This window comes from Callospermophilus lateralis, chromosome 2 (assembly GCF_048772815.1).
Source record: "Callospermophilus lateralis isolate mCalLat2 chromosome 2, mCalLat2.hap1, whole genome shotgun sequence".
Classification (NCBI taxonomy): domain Eukaryota; kingdom Metazoa; phylum Chordata; class Mammalia; order Rodentia; family Sciuridae; genus Callospermophilus; species Callospermophilus lateralis.
In genome coordinates this window covers 9,406,838-9,427,933 of record NC_135306.1, presented here as the reverse complement: position 1 = coordinate 9,427,933, position 21,096 = coordinate 9,406,838, and the positions used below count along the sequence as shown (strand labels likewise).

The 21,096-nt window shown below is 41.2% G+C and overlaps 1 protein-coding gene across 4 annotated transcripts in view; it reads right to left on the bottom strand.

Annotated features, from left to right (window-relative positions):
• The window catches only part of Mapkap1 (MAPK associated protein 1), a 229,522-nt gene that overhangs the window by 40,206 nt on the left and 168,220 nt on the right, over positions 1–21,096 (bottom strand). For 2 of the 4 annotated variants that reach the window (XM_076845471.2, XM_076845474.2), the window contains 2 exons: positions 19,314–19,421; positions 1,166–1,306 (listed from right to left, as the gene is read on the bottom strand). In XM_076845471.2, the coding sequence (XP_076701586.2) occupies positions 1,166–1,306; positions 19,314–19,421 (249 nt within the window). The remainder of the gene's footprint in view (positions 1–1,165; positions 1,307–19,313; positions 19,422–21,096) is intronic. The other 2 variants (XM_076845473.2, XM_076845472.2) reach the window with 2 other exon arrangements.

Below are 21,096 nucleotides of genomic sequence, written 5' to 3'. Positions count from 1 at the left end.
AGAAAAGAATTAATTGAGAAACAAAGCATTTGTGAGAAACTTAAAATCAGTGAGCCCCAGAATTAGAATTTAAGCTTTTTTCCTCTATGCAATAGGCACACAAGAGCCAGGAAGGGGTGATGTGGCAGAGTCAGGAGGGTTTGGCTCCCTGATTGAGAGAACCTAGCATCCCTACCTGTTCCTCCTCTCCCCAAACATATGTGGAGTCCCTTTGTTAGGGAGCAGGTTCACCCCAGGGTTCTACTCTGACACCACCATCAGCCGCCTGTGAAATGGATGAGATTGCATCTCTTTGTACTTTAGTTACATTCTCTGTCAGATGGGGACAGTAAAAATACCTACGTTTTAGGTAGTTAAGTAGCACAAACAAAGCACTCAGCACAGTGACTAATATCCAGTGGCAACCTAGAAAGGGTAGCCATGATGATGAAGATGGCAACAATGACAATATTTATTAATATTACTATTATGATGCCTTTTCTTCTCCTGTTGGGTTTAAGTCAGAACAGAAATTTGGCATTTCTGCTGAATTAACAATTCACTGCTAATATGTGTTCAAGGCTAGTTCCAAATTATCTGGTGAGAATCAAATACAACCTCTGAGATGCTTACAAAGCTTCCTGAATGAAAAAACGAGTTCACAGAGAAACAAAAGGCAGCAGTGATGTCACACAACAGACCTGAGGACAGAATCACAGAATGAAAAGATCACAGAACTTCACCAAAGTCGATGAGCTTGAACAGAATCTCAAGTTGGCTTTACTTCTAATCTACTTCATAAAGAAGACACAGGATAGAGCAGAGGTGGGAAAAAGATGTACTTTAAATTTCATCATCATTCAACATTTTCTCAGAAAACAACCTTCCTTTTTTTATTTTTATTTTTTATTTTTGGTACTAGGGATTGAACCCAGGGGTGCTTTACCACTGAGCTGTATCCCTAGCCCTTAATTTTTATTTTAAGGCAGAGTCTTGGCTTCAAACTTGCGATCCTCTTACCTCAGCTTCCCCAGTTGCTGGGATCACAAATGTGCGCCACTGTCCTCAGCTAACAAATTAGCTTTAATCATTCAGGTCACATAAAAGTTGTATGTCACTTCTTTCCCTCTTTCTACATGGACTACTGATATAAAGAGTTCAGTTCATCACCTATCCGTGTACTTACCTAACTGTACATCGGTTGTGAATCGTAGTCTGTGGATCATGCTGACTTTGAATGACTTGTAATGGTGGCTGCTAAGCATATCCTGTACCGTAGCTATGTCAATTTGTGAATCCTCCTCAAAAACCCCGTCTGCCCTTGAACCTGGGGAGGAAAAAAGCACTTTAACACATAAAGATACATGAGGCTTGGCAAATGGTGTCTGCTTAAAATGCTTTGGGATAAATTAAAATAATATGGGCTATTTAATTTGGAGAAGAAAAGGCTGAGCAATGACTTAATAATGCCATTCCAGTAAACAGAGGATGGTAACATATTAATCATTCAACAATTAATTCCACAAATACAACCTATTCTACACCAGGCCTCTTCTGGGCAGTAGGATAAGAGGAGGATAGAAAAATCCCTGCTTGCTCTCGGTGAGAGCTCAGTCTCCGTAAGACTTAAGTCAAGATCACAAGAGCATGGGTGGCTGAACCTCTTGCTTTTCTTCTAAATGTGATTTTCCTGATCAGAGAAGTAATTCATGTTCCCTGAAGAATCCCTATTCCTTCCAGGATTCCCCAACCGTCTGTTGAATGGTTTCCCCGCCCTGCACTCCAGTCTCTGCTGGTTCAGGTGGAAGCCTGCTGGCACTTGGATGTCTGTGACAGTCTCCTCACTGGCCCCCTGGCCGCCAGGCTCCCTCTTAACAACAAGACTTTTCAATTCATCTTTCCAAAGGTTTGATCATTCATTCACTCACCAAATGTTTACTGAGAGCCCTGTGCATGCTAAGTATTATGATATGTGACTCGGGAGACAAATAGGAAGACTGGCGCTCCAAAGCCTTCCCTGGCTTCCCACAGCCTTCTGAACACAGCAGACTTTTTTTCAGCCAAGCAATCAAGGCAGCCCACAATCTGGCTGAAATGTACCTTCCCACCCTCTGTCACTCCTTACACATGCCTCCTCTCTTCCCTGGGGAGCTCTTCCCATGCTCCTCAGACTGCACACGGGTCCAGGGTTTTCTGGGCCTCTGCTCATGCAGTGCTCCCTCCACCCTGGCCCAGGGTTGTCAAAATCTGCTCCCTCCCCCAGGCTAGCTCAAAATCCACCTTCTCCATGAATTCTTTTCTGATGGATCTCATTGGCAGTGAGTTCCACAATGGTTAGTGGATACTGGACCCTACAGCCAGGTAGATCTGGTCTCAATTCACAGCTCTTCCTCCAATTTGCTGTGTGACTTCGAACAAGTGATGTTACCTTTCTGAACTCCAGTTTGGAACTCCAGTTTCTGCCACTCACAGACTGTCACAATTCATTTAAAAAAATCAAATAATATGCTTAAAATAATCATGGCTACTGTTTATTTATTCAATTCTCAGGATGATATTCAGTCTTGCAATAAAATTGTTTAGTGGTTGCTTTGTCCTAAAATGGAGGCTTGGTGAAGGTGAGTAAAGTATTTATTTATGTCTGTATTTTCTCCTGCAAGCAGTATAGGCAACTGGCATGCTCACTAAATCTTGTCAAGTAGATAACAGCTGGTAGGGACAAGGACTTACTATGTGCCAAGCATGGTATTAAGCACATCATACATGTCACCACATTTAAGGCTCATGACAACCTGATTTGGATGATGAACCTAAGGCTTTTGGAGGCCAAGTCATATGCCCAAGGCTACACAACTTAAAGGCAAACTACCCCTTGGTTTCTAGAGTCTGGAATGTGGGCTTCTGAAGTTGTGGATGCTGCTGGTCTTCTAGGGCTGAGGGGAGTACCAGTCTAGCAGAGGTCAACCAGAGCAGGTGCCATAGGCCTTGTGTAGGGGACCATAGGGAAACCCACACAGTAATGGCTTGGGACAGGGCTGGAGGAATGGAAAACTATAGGCTTGGGTATCAAACTGGAAAATTCTGTTACATAACTGGCAGTCTGACAGCTATATGCCTTTCCCCCCCTAATCACTGTCTATAGGGCGAGCTTTTCAAGAAGCTGGTTTCTGATGCTGTCACACTGAACTCGGACACTGAAGTTATTCCCAAATTGGGCAGTTTCAGCACTCAATAAGGCCTTCTAATTGGTAAGGATGTGGGATGTCTCCAACTGAGTTCTACCTCAGAGCATCTTGCACATGCTGTCCTCTCTGCCCAGCAAACCCTTCTCCCCATTTGTTCCCTCCTGCTACCTCCCTAGGCCTCCTGAAGAGCTTAGATCAAGTGGTGCTCCAGGGAAATGCTCCCTGAGCACAGTCCCCCATGTTAGCTTGGCTCTTTATGCCACTGTGCCACGTATTTTCTTCAGAACAGTTACCATAAGTAGTTTATTGCCTGCCACTAGACTGTAGACCCCAGAGGGCAGGCCCAGACCCTGCCAATGCTACAGTACTGAGGAGGAAGCAAGAGCTCAATGAAAATTTACTGAATGAACGTGAACAGATGCCATGTCCACAGGAAGGCGATGGTCAGAGAGGCTGCATGACTGAACCAACATCACACTGCTCGTGACCCATTTCCTTTCTTTGCAACACCTATGAATTTGGACAGTTGTGTCACAATCACAGTCACTACTGTCTCTTGAGCAATGTTCACATCTGACCTGAGAGGCTGGCTAGAAGTTTAGAGTTTAAAATAATCATTCACTTTTTCCAATCTATATTTTTACTGACACTTAACTGCCAAAATGAGTTTATTTTTATTTTAGAACATTTTTATACATGAGAATTACAGGGAATTTTAATAAAATATTAAAATTCTTTAATGTTTAAAAAGTTGGTTAAAGCCTTCTTTTCTGAGAAAATGCATTAGATATAACTTAGTTCTTAATTCCAGAACTTCTGTTTTCTTTACTAATTAATATTTTTTAAATATTGCAGGTATTTGATTTGGAAAGAGGTAACAGCTCATTATGCTAAAATGCCAATTACTAAAAGAAAAAAAATCCACACTTAAGATTTTTACATTTTATGATGTTGGATTAAAACCAATTTAAAAATTACTATAACGTGACATATAATTTTTTACCGAGCAATCTCAATGCCAGCTGCTAATAAAGCATCTTAGCTGTAAATGATAATTCAGATGCTTTTAGATAAAGTGGTGCATAAATATGGCTGGAAATTGATTTAGCTTCTTACAGAAGCTACTGAAGAATGACATATTTTGTTTAATACACCAGCTAATGTAGTCCTAAAAGCTCAAACAAGTGCCAGTTTTCACTCCTAAATTTGCTGTGGGAGATTAATGAAAACTTTATATTTTGCTGAAATGTTAATAATGGGCAGATGAGATGATAGGATTTTAGTAGAGGTCTTAAAGCTACGGAATAACCAGCAAGGCTTGTCAATTTCCTTATATTAATTTTGTTCAAGCCTTCTAGAGCTGGAGCCGCTCAGCACACTAATGCTCTGTGCATTGACCTTCTACTCTCTGCCAGTGTAAATTCATATCCCATTTGAGGACTTAAGTCACCCTGATACTCGAGTGAGTTCTGAGCCTTGCTCCCGCTGACAAGGGGTGTGTTTGCTTTTATGATCAGAAGGGCGACAGCACCTGAAGAGTGGGGAAGGAACAGTCCTGCACTCATCTCCAGTTCATGCTGCTTGCTCCAAAGCAGGTTAACTGCTGCACGGGAACAAACGCTGGACTTGGGAGCTCTGGTGCCATTTCTCAAATTAGACCCAGGAGTGCCTCTGCTTGGAGGGGCATGTCTGTGTGTGCATGTGACGTTCCCAAAGCCAGCAGTATGCAAGGCTGTGGGAAGGTGGGGGGCGGGGGGGCACGGGGTTGTGGTGGGGCAGCGTGGTGGTGGTGGTGAGGTGTGGCTACAGGCGACTATAGAGCACGACAGAAACAGGCAGAGAGAAAAGCCCATGGAAGAGACATGCCACGGACACTTTATCTAAAGACCAACATTTGAAGAAAGCATTAAATCAAAAGTTATGTTTTCGGACCAGAAATGTTCTATGCCTTGATGTAAATGCCTTTAGTGTCTGTATTCTTCTGGAAAAAGGTGAACCCAACCACACACCAAAGATGCTTGGGACTACACCACTGGCATATTAAAATCATTATTGTACTATAAACTTCACATTAAAAAACTCGCTTGTATTTGAGAGAAGCCATTTTTATCATCTTAGAAGTGAAAAGTAGGGTGTGCCAGAATGTCTTAAAAATAAACATACCAAAAAAAACCCCCACTCCCTAAACCATTAATTTAATTGAAATATAACCTTTTGTATTTTGTTAAACTAGCAATTAAAAAGGTCACAAGCAATTAAATGAAACAAAAGCCACACTGTGTTCATCTACATTAATGCCGAACTGGGTCTCTCCCTGAATGACAAGATAAATTGTAATGGTGCCTTCAAAGACTTCACGATGTATTTTGTCAAAGTCGGGAGTGTTAATGTCTCTATGTGCCATGGATTACCATAATGTATCGTGTCAAAACGCTCGAGCTGCAATAACTCATAGATATATTGTGATAGATCAAATTTGGGGGTGGGGCCTATTACTGATGGGGACCAAAGCTCAAATGAACTGACAGGCTCTGGAAACAAGACAAGGGTTCTTCACAGTGTGGAAAGGTGAGGGGTAGCAGCAGGCAGAGGATCCAGAGAAGTGGTTTAACCCTGTGGAGTGAGAAACAGGAAAGAGCAATGAAGGAATGAAGTCAGGTCCTTGTCCTAGGTGAAGAATGGTCAAACAAGGATGGGGCAGGAAGGGATAAAGGGAAGCAGAGAGGAGGAGAGGAAGGACGAAGGTGACTCTGGGGCCTGCAGCAAAGAAAGGAGTGCTGTGAGACAGCAGGGAAGTGGCCTGGGCTCAATTACATTAGGTGGGACATGAATATAGAGTTCAGCAATGTTGATTCAAACCCTGACTCTAGGGTCAAACTCTTTCCCAAGAGCCAACTTGCAGAGCTGGGACAGACTACTGGACTCTAGAGTCTGCACTCCAGTGCTCCTTTCCCTTCCTTTGAGTGGTGCTGAAGGCCGCTCCTGCCCCACCCACCTCACCATGCTCCTATGAGCAGGATAAGGAGACTAATGACTTAAGTAAGGGTAAATTCTAAGTTGGGTATTCTCAAAGTGCAGTCAGGGACCCATTATGGGACATATCCCCAAACCCCTTTCAGGGGGTGTGTAATTTCATTACTATTTTCAGAATAATAACAGAAAGACATCATTTGCCTTTTTCATGCCCATTCTCTTACTAGTGCATGAAGCAATAAATAGTTCTGATGCTACATTGCAAATAATTTTTAAGAAACTATCACTTGAGTTTGGGTACAGTAATAAAAATATCCATGGTTGTCTGAAAAGGCTATTAAAACACTCCACTCTTTTTCAACAATTATATTTGTGTTATGACAAATTTTCTTCATATACTTCAATCAAAATAATGTATTCATAACAGATTGAATCTTCTTTAAGACAGATATTATAGAAATTTGCAAAAAATGTAAAATAGTACTACTCTTCTCACTAAAAATTTTAAGGGAAATATATTTTTCATAAAATTTGTTATTTATGTTAATGTTAAATGATTAATTACTGCTATATAGATAGATAGATAGATAGATAGATGTAATCCAATAAATAACAGTTCTCCATGGGCTTCATTTTTGGTCTTGTTTGGTGTTGGGGTAGAATTCAGAGAGCTGTACATGCTAAGCATGTGCTCTACCACTGTGCTACATCCCCAGGCCCACCTCCATAACTTACATTAGTCTCTTACATAACTGGGGATTGAAGTCAGTAGCACTTAACCACAGAGCTACACCCCCCAGCCCTATTCTGTATCACTGAATTGCTTAGTGCCTCGCTGTTGCTGAGACTGGCTTTGAATTCGTGATCCTCCTGCCTCAGCCTCGAGAGCTGCTAGGATTACAGGTATGTGCCATAGCGCCTGGCTCACCTTGATAATTTTAACGGTGTAAAGAAGCCCTGATACCACACACTTTGAGAGCTGCTGACTTGCTTGGTTATCATGGTGTGCTTTTATTGTGCCTGGACCTGAGTTTGCACAACCATGATGGACACATAGTATAGTAACAGCTGGGTGTATGTTGCCACCTGACAACAGCTGGAAGGCTTGTTCACACATCTAAGAACAGCTCTGCTAGCAGTGATGAGATCAAGGCTAGTTACAGCCAATATTGTTTTCAAGCTTACATTCTCCCACTCTTGGTACTGAGAACTGAACTATTTATAGTTCATGTGATTTTGTTGGAATTGAGGGAGACCACAGAGGTATATGATTTTTTTTCAAACAAGCAGGCACTGATCACTAAATCCAAGCTCATATGAACTTGTATATTATTGTCAGATTTTCTATACTCATAGATATAAACTACATGGAACTTAAATCCATTTTACAGTTCAATGAGTCTTAGACCAATTATAAAAGGCCCTAATCCAGTGTAAGCTAAAGCAACTTCAGTCTCCCTTTTCCAAACAGCTCTGTGCCAACTCTAAAACTCAACCAGAAGATCAATGGCCACTGTTACACCCCCCACCTTTCAGCTCTCCATAGCACAATCCTGCTGACCTCTCTTTCTAATCCAGAAAGAGTTACCAGCCTGCCACATGCCCAGTGTTGTGCCAGTGCTCAGGAACTCAGGAGGATGGCGAGCTTCTCCCGTCATTGGAAGGGGGTCCAAGCAATCCACAGGGGACCAGGATGGGAAAAACAGGAAGTGCACAAATGGTGAGCATGTACACAAGTGCTTGTTTTTGGCTGCAGCAGAGAGAGTGTGGAAGGGAGCCATGGAAAATGAGGTAGCGGGGCAGGGGAGAAGAAAGTTCTTCAGGTCAGGGGCAACATTCAGCTCAGGCCCGGACTCACAATAAAACACAGCTGTGCGAGGAACTGCCTGAGCGAAGGGCAAGTGAACCATCCTCCACTCCACGGTCCCAGGTCCCAGGTCCCAGCAGCAACTGTGCAAGCAATCACCCTGCTCCTGCTCCTGGACATGGCTCAGGTTATAACCGCTGGAAAGGATGCCCTTTCCATTCTTCAAAATTTATATACTTCAAGGTCTAGTCCAAATAGAGCCTTCCTTGGTCCCCTGAAATCTGCAGCCCTCTGTGGAAATCTCTCACGGTGAGTCTCTTACATTAGCATCCATAGTCTCCTTGTGAGCTAGACCCTTGCAGCCAGGAAAATTCTGCTTCACATAGCACAGTGTCACCACAGATGTTCAGTAAATGCTGCCAGTGGAATGAACTAAGTTTGATGCAACCACAGACTTCAATGCAGTGAAATTTTATGTTAACCATAACAGTACTTCAGGTTTACACACCATTCCTTGTACTTACCATGGTTAATAGAACCTAACATGCCATTTAGACTCCTCAACAGAATGGGTGCACTGAAAACAGGGATCCTATCTCAATAGCAGCATTTCCTGAGTGCTTATTCTATGTCAGACACCACGCTTGGCAATTCAAACACATTCTCTCACTTAATTTTCTCCAAGCTCCTTTATGTGGGAGAGTATCCTCTGTATACAGGTGAGAAAAAAAATGAGGCTCAAACTGTCATGCTGCTCCTACAGCTATACAACTAGTAGAAGCTGGAGCCAGGAACTGAACCCAGGTCTAATTCCAAACCTGTGCCCTTAATCACTACATAACCCCCTGTGGGTAAAACCATTCCTTTGATGGGCTGCAATATACAACTGTATGGGCCACAACAACATCTAAGAACTCAATTCCGCCTAGCCCTGCCATAACAAAGGAATCAGGGATAAAACTTAACTGTTGACTCCTTCAGTAAGACTCAGAGCTGACTGCATAAGTGAGTCATGGAGAAAAACTCTTCCTTCGCTCTCTGCATCCATCACACTTTTTTCCAGAGGCAGTTTAGGTCCCCAAAGCCTCATAAGCCCAAAGCTTCTCTTCTATTAAACACTTCCCCTTCAGCTGCTAGTCATTTTTGCTGGTCTCTAAAAAACGATCAATAGGTGATATACAATAACACACAAACACCTCTGCAGTAATCTCTTAGAGCCATCAGGATCATGCAGTAAGGACAGATGCTTCACTAGAATCTGCTACGCTCCAACCAGGGCAGGGATCCTTGCTGTCCCAGTGTTTAACTGATTGGATTCTCAGAGCCAGTGCCTGCCAGGGTGGAGGACTTTCCACATGGAGATTTTGGATCTCCCTCAATAATTCAAGGTAATCTTGTTTTATGAGGCGATCAGAAAGAAACAGTTTCAGATTTATAGAATTTCTAAAACAATCAGAACGTGGAAGGGGCCCACAGGCTCTGCACTCTGGACCTGCCTATTCCCTGGGCTCACCCTGCAGCACCCGCCCCTGCTCATTCTGTTGCACACATTTATTCACTTCCAAGTGTGCTGAGCTCCTTCTGGTCTCAAGACCTTCAGATGAGCAGTCCTTTGGCCTGCAACATTCTTCTCCTAGTCATTATTTAACTAGTTTTTTTCCTTTCTCAAGGAAGCCTTCCCCTGCTGCTCTCACCAGCTCTAGGTCCTACTAACCACTATTCCACCTGTGTAGCACTGATTACCACCTACCAGCACCAGAACAATGGCTTGCCCAGAGGAGGGCTCAATGTTAACGCTGGGGAACAGACGAACGAATAGGTGCTCCAAGTGCATCCAACCAGCCTTTGGAGGACATATCGTGACCACTAAGGGGTTGGACCTATACAGCTCATTTCAGATTTGCTTGGAAGTTAGGGTGACAGATTTCTCTTGACTTCCTCTTCCTTCAATGTCTTTGTTCCTGTTTGAAGCACAGGAAAAGTAATGGAGTTTTCTAAGGAAACTGGCATTTTTGACAATTTACATGGTAAAATATCTAAGAGCTGTAACATCTGATCAACCCTGAGGTGTCCCTCTCCCTGACACTGGAATCAGGGAATAAGGACACGTCTGCTAGAAGAACCTCACCTTCCACTCAGAGTCACTGTAGAAACGTCACCTGATGCATTACCCAAACATTAGCCAGGGGCTGCAGGGGCAGGAGCCTACTGGAGGAATGCAAATCTCTATGCCCTCACTTAGAGCCCAGACAGGGTTTGTGGCTCATCAAACATGTTTCCTTACTGCTCTAATGTACCAGTGTATCGCTTAATGAAAGTTCTTAATTGTAATTCAATTAATTACATACACAGAGTCCCCAATTACATTTTCCAATAAGACATTGGCTGTGGTACAGGTCTAAATGCACTTAACCAATTTTAATATATTAAGACCAATTTCCCTTGAATACTAATTACTACCTAATGATAAAATGAAAAGGGGGGACCTTTTGAGGAAGGGGGAGGGTGAAAAATACAATTCACATGGAAGTTCTCAGCCCACACAGCAAAATTCAGATAATCATTACTGAAGGAGGTGGGGACATGGGCAGGTCTGCTTCTTGTACAGGTCATCAAAGCTTTTTGTCCTAGGTATCAGCTACTCCATTGCCCAAAGGGGCCTGTGGAAAGTCCAAGAAGCTAGAGAGAAGGGAGGACTAACAGGAAGGGAAAAGGCTACCACATGCATGCTCAGACTCGCTGCGGTATCTGTGACAGGGGCTTGCCCTCTGTCTCAGGCACACAGATGCTTTATACAGAGCACCACAGTTCACAAAGCACTTTTGATGTACAGCCTTGTTGACTTGTTCCAATGGTTTAATCCTCACACCAGCCCTCCAGGGTAGAGATTACCATCACATATTGATAGATGGAAAAATGAAGTTCACAAGGGAGAAGGACTTACCCAAGGTGACTCAGTGGTGCCAAGTATTTCTCTTTTCCCCTACAGACACTGCCTCCAGCCCATATTATCCAGATGGCAGGAGGTGGACACAGGTATTCAGGGATAATATTTCTGTTTCATTTAAATTCTATTAGTGTCCAGGGAGCTAATGTGCAACATCAACTTGAAAAAACCCTCACCCATATAGAAAACTCCTTACCATGAATGCCCACGCCAGGACTTATAACTGGCTTTCAGCAATAATTCAACCTAAAATATGCACCACGAGCATCACAAGTCATTTCTATTTATGAATAGAGTTTATTTGCATGGTCACATTTTCTTTTGTATTTGAAGAGTATTATTGTGGCATAATAAAAGAGGCTTAAAGCCCTGGTAATCAGGTCACATGACAGAAATTGGAGAGATTAGCAATTTGAAACTGAAGAAGGCAAAGCCTCCAGAAGCAGAGAGGAACCACCAGGGAGTCTCCAGGCCTGGCACACAGTTAAGCAGGAGGAGGAATTGGCCCATTATGAATAAGCATCAAAAAAAGGATCTGGAAATGTCCCAGCATATGTGCACATTCATTCTCTGTATTCTCCTGGTTGCTTTTTCACTTTCCTTTTCTATTTAGTAGTGGGGGAGGGTCCAAATACCATCACAAAGAAACCTCTGCAGACAAAGATACTCACCTAAACTCAGGAGGCCTTTCCTTAAAAATCATCATGTACTTGACCCTGGACCCCCAGTAAGAAGTCTGATGACGTCATGGAGGTAGAAGGCTCACTCCATCAAGGGAAGGAGCCAGGTCTGGCTAGACATGCGAATGCACACCTGGTCCCTGTCTAGTGAGAGCAACAGTCTAGTATGGGAGTGGGCAAATTCATGCAATGAAATCAATGATCCGAGAGGGATTCTGAGCCCAGTGAGTAGTCTGGAGAGCCTTCTAGAAGGAACTGCCTGCCCTCCTGGGTCTTCAAGGCAGTGAATGAGGACTTTTAGACTGTGACCCTCAGATGCTCTCCCTAGCCACGGGGTCTACCTGGAGGACCACACACCCTTCCTCAGAACACCATAAAATAAGGAAATTAACAAGTTCCTAAGGTACTGATAATAGTGGAAAGTCTTAGCATCTGTGAATCTCCTTCAAAAGAAAAGGAGATCCAAGCAGATGAAGCTGACGTTTACAAAGCAACTAATGCCTCTCTACAGCAGCTTCTATTAAGGAAATAAAATAATTAGATTCAGCTCTTTTACCAGACTTAATGGATAGAAGACACAGTTCTCCAGGCTCCTCATTATTATTTGTGGACATTAGCAAACCACTTCACCCCTCTGAGCCCGTTTCCTCTTCTATAAAATAAAGGTGATGACCACACTAGCCTAAAATGTTATACTATGGCACCCATATCTCATGCAATTCTCAGAAAAATCTTGTGGAATAGTCCAATCATTTTCATTTACATAGGAAACTAAGGCTCAGAGGGGTGATACAATTTTTCTGAAGTCAGCAGTTACAAGTGGTTTACCCGAGGTCTGCCTGATCCTGGTGACTATGATTTATTTAAACACTGTGCTTAGCCTAGTGAGCGACAAAACAGAAAGACACGGTATCTGACACTTTAGGTTTTTCCTAAAGCCAGTTTAATTTCATGCCTATTTTGGCCCTGATGATGGAAAATTCCAGAGTTCCTCTCTTAAAGCTATGGAATAAATTGGTTCTTTCTTCAAGAACCTGTATGGGCTATCCACATATGATCAGTGGGAAAGGTCACCAGGAACATTTGGCAGAAAAGAAAATTGAGGCTGTTTGGTGCCAGGATTTATATAGAAGCTTGGACAAGGATGGAAGTCTTCTAATGTTACATCCTCTCCATAATGTACTCGTTGCTTCCTTCTGGTCTGATTCCAGCTTCGAGCAGACAGTTGGCTGAAGGATGCAGGAGATTATCAGACAAGAATCCAAACTGGAAAGCTCAAGGACTTTGGCTTGTCATTTTCTTATTTAGGCCAAGATCCAAGCACAAATGTTAGCTCTCAGTCCCGAGGCAGATACTCTTGTTGTATGAGCTTCATTTGCAAGCTTTTTTCTCACAATGCATAAAGACAATTGTCATCACTATTCTTGGGATGGAAAGTTTAGCAACAACCTGAGACTAGGCACTGGAATCAGACAGCTGTCTTAGAATTTAGGACAGTTACTGGCTGGTTAACTTTGAACAAGTCACAACCTCTCCTTACAAGGAGAATGTCTTGCAGGGTAGTTATGAAAACTAAAGAGAAAGCATTTTGCAAAATATCTAGCACAAGGCCTTACAATAAATAATTTAAAAAATACCCTTTGATGTGGATGATACAAAATATTGTGCCCTATCCTTCCTCTGAAGAAAAAAAAAATGAAAGGCTTCTATCTACACTTACGGCAAACAGTTCTTGAAATACAAAGTATACAGCTATTCTGGGACACTCTGCTTAGTTCTAAGTTCTTTGGTCCTATGACATGGATTTACAGACAGCCCCCTCCCAGCACTCTCCTTCCCTCCATCTGAATCACCCCTTCCTTACATCTCCTTGAGGGCTCTGACAATTCTGTGAGTCCAGACCTCCACATCTGTGCCCATCTGCTCTGTTAGCCACAGAATATTGTTCTTTCATTATTTATTAATTACAGTTAATGTTTATGGTACTTACTATGACCAGGTACTGTTCTAAGCTCTTTAAGATTAAAACTCACTGAATCCTTCTGTCAACTTGACAGGGCAGATCAACTACCCAAAAGAGATAAAAGTAAAGGGTCTAAGGTCCCAGAACTAGAAGGGGCATGGTCAGAATGTGAACTGAGGTAGTCTGGCTCCACAGCACATTCTTTTACACAGTGCTTAATACTTACTGATCATAACTTAGCTCACTTCAAAAGTGGCTTTCATGGCCAGGCATGGTGGCACATGCCTGTAATCCCAGTGACTTTGAAAAGTGAAGCAGGACAATCATAGTTCAAGGTCAGCCTCAGCAACTTAGAGACTCTTAGCAACTTGGTGAGACCCTGTCTCAAAATAATAAGGACTGAGGATATAGCTCAGTTGTTAAGTGCCCCTAGGTTTAATCCCCAGTACCAAAAGTAAATAAATAAATACATTTTTAAAATGACTTTAAGGATATGAGCCTGTCCTGATCAAACATACCAAGAGAAATGAAAAAAAATCAATTTTTGATATATTTTTCTTTGTTTTAATCCAACTTCTTAATAGGTAGCTACTGGAGAATAATACATCATTCTTGGCTGGGCATGGTGGTGTAAGCCTGTAATCCTAGCTCCTGAGGAGGCTGATACTGGAAGACCATAAGTTCGAGGCTACACTCTCCAACTTAGAAACTGTTTCAAATTAAAGATTTTAAAAAGGGCTGGGGATGTAGCTAAATGGTAAAGTGTCCATGGATTTAATCCCTAGTACCACAAAACAATAAATGAAATTTAACAATCTCTTTCTGTAAAAAGAACATATTGGGGCTGGGTTGATCATTTGCCAGGATGTGTGAAGCATTGTGTTTTTTTTTTTTTTTTTTTTTTTTTTTTTTAAAGTGAGAGAGAGAGAGAGAGAGAGAGAGAGAGAGAGAGAAAGAGGGAATTTTTTTTTAATATTTATTTTTTATTTTTCAGTGGACACAACATCCTTGTTTGTATGTGGTGCTGAGGATCGAGCCCGGGCCGCACGCATGCCAGGCGAGCGCGCTACCGCTTGAGCCACATCCCCAGCCCCTGAAGCACTGGGTTTGATTCTCAGCATCACATACAGATAGATGAATAAAATAAAGGTCCATCGACACCTAACAAAAATTGTTTTTATAAAAGAATGTATTGTTTTCATAATTCACTTCTATTTTATAAGACTAGTTATAATATTCCTCTGATTTTCAGCAACTATCTGCCTTTACCTTTGTAAATGTTGGCAAGGGCTTCCTTCATTAACAGTGATTTTGACTCACAAAGTGTAAGAACTATAAGTATCTTATAAATCCTTTGAGACAGAGATGCTGAGGCTCTCAGAGGTCATACAACTAAATTAAGACTGTTCATACTTAGAAGTGGAATAAGAACCAGAGCACAGATTTCAAAGCTTTATCCATGAATCCTCTCAGCTTTTCTTTCCTATGTACAAAAGTTGGGCCTCATCCTAAAAACAAAAACAAAACTAATCTGAAACCACAACATATTGTGGAATACTGTGCTTGTACAGCAGTTAAAAAACTGGTGAATTTATATGTAGAAAAAAATGTGAATTAATGTGGGATAATCTCTATAAATTTTTAAAATGATAAAAGAAAAGTGCAATAATATTTTGCTATCATTTGTGGTTTTAAAAATGGAGGAATACAAACATAAGTGTGTGCATGTGTGCTTGCATATACACACACAACTCTTCACAGACCTGCCAGAATGACTGCACATGTACAGATGATTCCTGGAAAGATTGCACAACTGCTGTCTCTCGGAGGGAAACAGAACAGAAGAGGGAGGCTTAGTTTCTACTATAGACTTTTGTACTATCTGAAAAAAAATTTTACATGTGTATTACTTATCCAAAATATTTACCAAGATTCTAATAATACACTTTATCTTGTTTGCATAAAAACAGGTCAACATTTTGAAACAGAATCTACTACAAAGTTTCTATAAGTGAACTACTTCCCCAAGTATGTTTACGATGAGAGCCTTAAGCTGGGCTTGCTGGTTCAGGCCTGTAATTCCAGCAACTAAAGAGGTGGCGGCAAGATGATCTCAAGTTCTAGGTAAGCCAGAAAATTTAGCAGACCCTGTATCAAAATATAAAACTTAAAAAATGGCTGGGGATGTAGCTCAGTGCTACAGTACTTGCCTGGCATGTGCAAGGCCCTGGGTTTGATTTCCAGCATCAACCCCTCCCGCCCCCCACCAAATAAAAAAAACCTGGGAATCTTTAAAGAATGAAGGAAAATGACAGGGAAGGAGGGCACCATTATCTATTTTTATCAGGTAAAGAATTTAGATAAGCAAGCTGCGAAAGCAAAGCCTTGTGTTGGCAAACCTTTCCTGTTGACATGTCACGGTGTGGTACTGTGTATGTCTGTATAAATGGTTTGAAATTTCAATTGTCTCAAGAAGAACACTAATCTATGTACTCATTATATAGTCTTGTATATGTGAACTTGCCCTTATTTATTTATTTATTTTTTTGCTTTTCTTCTTAGAAAGTCATGTATGCTCATTTCAGAAAATCTGGAAAGTACAAGTACCAAAAGAAAGGAAAATTAACTACCCGGAATCTTGTCAACCGGAAAATCCTTCCAATTTTTCTTCTATATCTTTTATTTGCTTGTTTTATTTTTATGTTGTTGGGATTAGCCTATATGTGCTCTTTTTTATTCTTCTATTTTTTTTCCTTTAAGATTACATCAAAATTATTTCTCTCTTGGTCTCACTACTAAACTCTTGTGGCAAATCGTACGGACTGGAGTTTTACAATGGTAAACCAAGTCTATACTCTTAAAATTTGGGGATATGGCTAAAGCAGTACTTTAGGGAAATTTTACAGCCTTCAAATTTATGTTATCAAAAAAGAAAAAAGCTGAAAAGTAATGAGATAATAAACATTCAACTCAAAAAAATTAACTTGGGGGCTGGGGCTATGGCTCAAAGGTAGTGCACTTGCCTGGCATGTGTAAGGCACTGGGTTCGATTCTCAGCACTGCACATAAATAAATAAAAAAGACAAAGGTCTATCAACAAGTAAAAAAATATATACATTAAAAAAAATCAACTTGGGAACATATAACTCTTTTAATAAATGCTGGAGTCAGTTTTTTAACATTTTGTTTAGGAATTTTACAGCTATATTTTAAGATTGGCCTTAAAATTTCCTGTCTTGTATGGTCTTTACAGGGGTTTGCAACCACAATTTAAGATAGCCTTTTCAGATGAACTGGAGAGGGTAATCTGTTTTTCTAGTCTCTGGAACAACTGACTGTAGTTATTCATTCCTTAGGTATTGGGTAGAACTAGCCAGTAAAGTCATCGTCCTTGGATTTTTTTTTTTTTTTAAAGTGGGAAGGCTTTGAATCACTAATTCCATTTTTCAAAACTGAATCTGAGCATGCAGGTTTTCTATTTATTTTTGTCTTTTTGGGTAAGTTGTCTTTTCCCAGGAATTTATTCATCAGCATTTTCCAAAGTTTTGGAATGAAGTTTTCAAGATAATCTTGTGTTGTTGGCATACTGACTGCAGAATCTGTAGTGTGTCTCCATTCCTTTCCTGTTCCTTGTCTCTCTTATTTTTCTTCCACATTTTTGATCCATGTCATTAGAGCTTTGCTAATTTTACCAGTCTTTTCAAAGAACCAACTTCCTTTTGATGTTTCTGAATTTGCTATTTCATTAATTTCTGCTCTTATCTTTATTGCTTCCTTCCTTTTATTTAGATTTCCTTTTAATTTTTTGAGTTGAATGTTTATTAGCTCATTACTTTTCAGTTTTTATTTGATAACATAAATTTGAAGACTGTAAAATTTCCTTAAAGTGCTGCTTTAGCCATAACCCCAAATTTTAAAATGTAGAATTTTCATTATCTTCCCACCAAAATAGTTTCAAATTTCTGTTACTTCTTTTTTAAGCTACAGGTTCAGAGAAGCTTATGTTTCAATTTCCAAATATACACAAACACTCTCAAACATCTAGTTGTGTTTTTCTTGGTTTCAGCTTCATTTCACTGTGATCTCAGAGCATATCCCATATGAAACCCTGCATGATTCTCCAACGTAGGAGTACACCACTAATTATCCGACTACTCTTCTAATGTCAGATACTAGAAATAACATTGAAAAGTATTATGTATAAATATCTGTTGCATTTTACAGATACTCTCAAAACAGATTTCCAAAAAGAAACACTGGGGAAAACACTCTGATGTTGCTCGGTGCGCCAGCTGCAGCACACTCCTCACACTCCTGCTGCCAGTGTTGGGGTCTCTCTCCCTGTGCTTTTCCACCACCAGGATTCTGCTTGAAAGTTCTGGCTTATGAGGTAGGTAACAAGCACTACATTTTGCTTTAAGATGTTTACATATTAGGTTGTTGATAGGGAAGAACAATTTAACAAATGTTTACTATTTGTGTGAACATTTTTGGATCACTTGGGAACCAGTGATTTTTACTGCTGTGTATTTACATACAATTTTTGCAGACTGTGCGGACACCAAGCTTTGAGACTGTTGCTGAACGCCAAGAGCATATTTTACACTCTCAGTGAATTGTGTGCATGCGGCTCCAGAAAAGGGTGTCAGAAATCCTGGTCGAAAAGCAGCAGTCTGGTCTGGTTTAGAGGGTCAGTGGTGTGACTACAGACCAACGACTCATTCACTCTTCAGTCTATATTTACTGAGCTCCTCCAGCACACGGTCTTTAGTGGACTAGTGAATTAATGAAAGACAAGCTGCTATAACATCTTTACAGACCTGACAGTCTAGTGGGAGAGACAGACAATGACTGAGAAAAATAAATAAGCGTGTGTGTAAATAAATATATTATAATTATAAATAGAAATATTTATTTATACACACACACTTATATTTATAATTATATGCATATTTATAATAAATAAGTGTGTGTATAAATAAACATACATATAATTGTAAATAGAAATGCAATGAATAAAAAGTAGTATGGCCTCTGAGAGTATAATGGAAGAGCCAAATGAGAGGTGGATCAGGCTTAGGTGATGGGAGAAAGGGAGGTCATGGTGGCCTCTCTGAAGATGTGACATTTAAACTGAGGTGAAGGATGAGAAACCAGAATGGCAGAAAGAGTGTCTCAGGAGGACGAAACAGCCCTTGTGAAAACCCTTGGGCAGGAGTGACCATGGACAATCTGTTGTCACACATCACTTATCCTCTGTGTCCGTGGGAGTACAGTGAAGAGGGATAGGAAAAATTCACAACCCAGAAGCTCTGAAGAGAGAAGGAAAGGAATTAACTGAAGTGTTAGAGAAGTGCTCAACATGGCTCTAGGAATCTCAACATTGCCCTCTGCTAAGTATTCAAAAGGCTAAAATTGTGTGAACTTGATGTCTGAACAGCGATACAGGCCCAGCTGCTTCACATACAAAACTGCCTTTGCCTCAAAAAGAGCCTCCTATTTCTAAACTGTCTTCAGGGCTGCTCCTAACCGAGGAAGACACAGTTCAACAGACAAATATGAATCACGGGCTGCTAAACAGGATGTGGACTCTAGCCAACAGCACGGAATCTATTATTTCACTCTGGGATACACTTCTGGCACAGAGGCTGCAGTCTGCCTTGGGAAACAGCCACTTTCAATCTGCCTAGGGAAGCCAGGCCAGCGAGTGTTCAAACCCATGACTTCTAAGCACATTTGCAACAGACAAAGTGGACACAGAGGGAGACAGCCAACGTACTGTTCTCGCGGACCAGGCAGAACTCCCACGCACTCTGGCTCTCCAACGTGCTCTCCAGGTCAACGGCGACGTTGGGCTCACTCTGCTTCTCCAGGCGGTACTGAGGGCCTGGAAGATCAAAGGGGCAGGAGGAGGGGAGCGAGTCTGAAATAGCGAATTTAACATTTAGAAATGACCGCATGCTGATGAAAAGTTGGGAAAGCCATAGGAAAACGCTAGTCTGTCTCAAGGGTCTAGTTACCAAGGACAGAAAAGTTTGGGTTTTGTTTCCCGCACTTGTCTGTTCTCACTCAGTTTTCCCCATACCAGGTGACAGGTAAGTGGCTCCTGAGGCAGACTGACCTACAGGCAAGCACGGCCACACTGTTTTTAGCTATGAGCAGATCACCCATCCTCTCTGAACCTCTGTTTCTTTTGTGTTGTTGTTGTCAATGAATTATTTATTCATTTATTTATTTGTGATGCTGAGGATCGAGCCCAGGGCCTTGCACATGCCAGGCAAATGCTCTACCGCTGAGCCCCAGCCCCAGCCCTGAACCTCTACTTCTTTTTTTTTTAAATTTTTTAAATATTTATTTATTTATTTATTTTAGTTATCGGCAGGCACAACATCTTTGTTTGTATGTGGTGCTGAGGATTGAACCCGGGCCGCACGCATGCCAGGCGAGCGCGCTACCGCTTGAGCCACATCCCCAGCCCCGAACCTCTACTTCTTAATGTGTAATGTATGAATCCTTATGTCTCGAGGGGTCACTGTGAAAATCAGTGATGATACAGGAAAAATGTCTGTTTAGGAATGTACCTGCCTCGTAGGAGGCACTGCTACAAAGGTACTTATTGATAATAGTTAAACAATCATTACAGTGTTTAAAACTCTAATATGGAAACAGTTCAAAATTCAAAATAAAAATTTAAAAACATGAAAATTAAAAAAGTGAATCTCAGGGCTGAGGTTGTGGCTCAGTGGTAGAGTGCTTGCCTTGCACTAGGTTCGATCCTCAGCACCATGTAAATGTATTATAAAGATATTGTGTCCACCTTAAAAAAAAAACTTAAAATAAAACAAAACAAAAAATTGAATCTCCTGATAGGATGTATCTCAGTGGGAGAGTGCTTGCCTAATATGCATAAGGCCCTGGGTTCAATCCCCAGAACCATAAAAAAAGAATCTCAGGTTTCCAGGTTATGAGGATGACAGTGACTCCTAGTTAATGTTTTTGTCAAAATATTTATGAAAACACAACAGACACTAGTAAGTTCAATAACTGAAAGTCAGGAATTCTAGCTATCTTTCATCAAAGGGTTTGGGCAGACTGTACTACTAACACTGGGGCATTTTATACATTTATTCATATATTTCTTAGTTAACCCAAATGAAAATGTTGCTCTTCTCAGATAACAACAAATGGGAACGAATGGGCCCAATGGTCAGAAACAAAAGACTGCTCCTGTGATTTGTTCATGGAAACTGAAAAGATAAGAGGCCCACAGGCATGGTGGTGCACGCTACAATCCCAATGCCTGGGGAGGCTGAGGCAGGAGGATCACAAGTTCAAAGGCAGCCTTAGCAACTTAGAGAGACCTAGTCTCAAAATAAAACATAAAAAGGGCTGGGGATGTGGCTCAGTGGTTGAGTGTCCCTGGGTTCAATCTCTGGTACCAAAAAGAGAAAAGATGAGAAGCATAAGAAACTGTCTTATTATTTTGACTTTGAAAGGTGTGTTTGGTCAGACAGAAGAAGGTGGGAGAGATCTGAGGAAAGCAGCAGAGGCCGTGTGGGGCT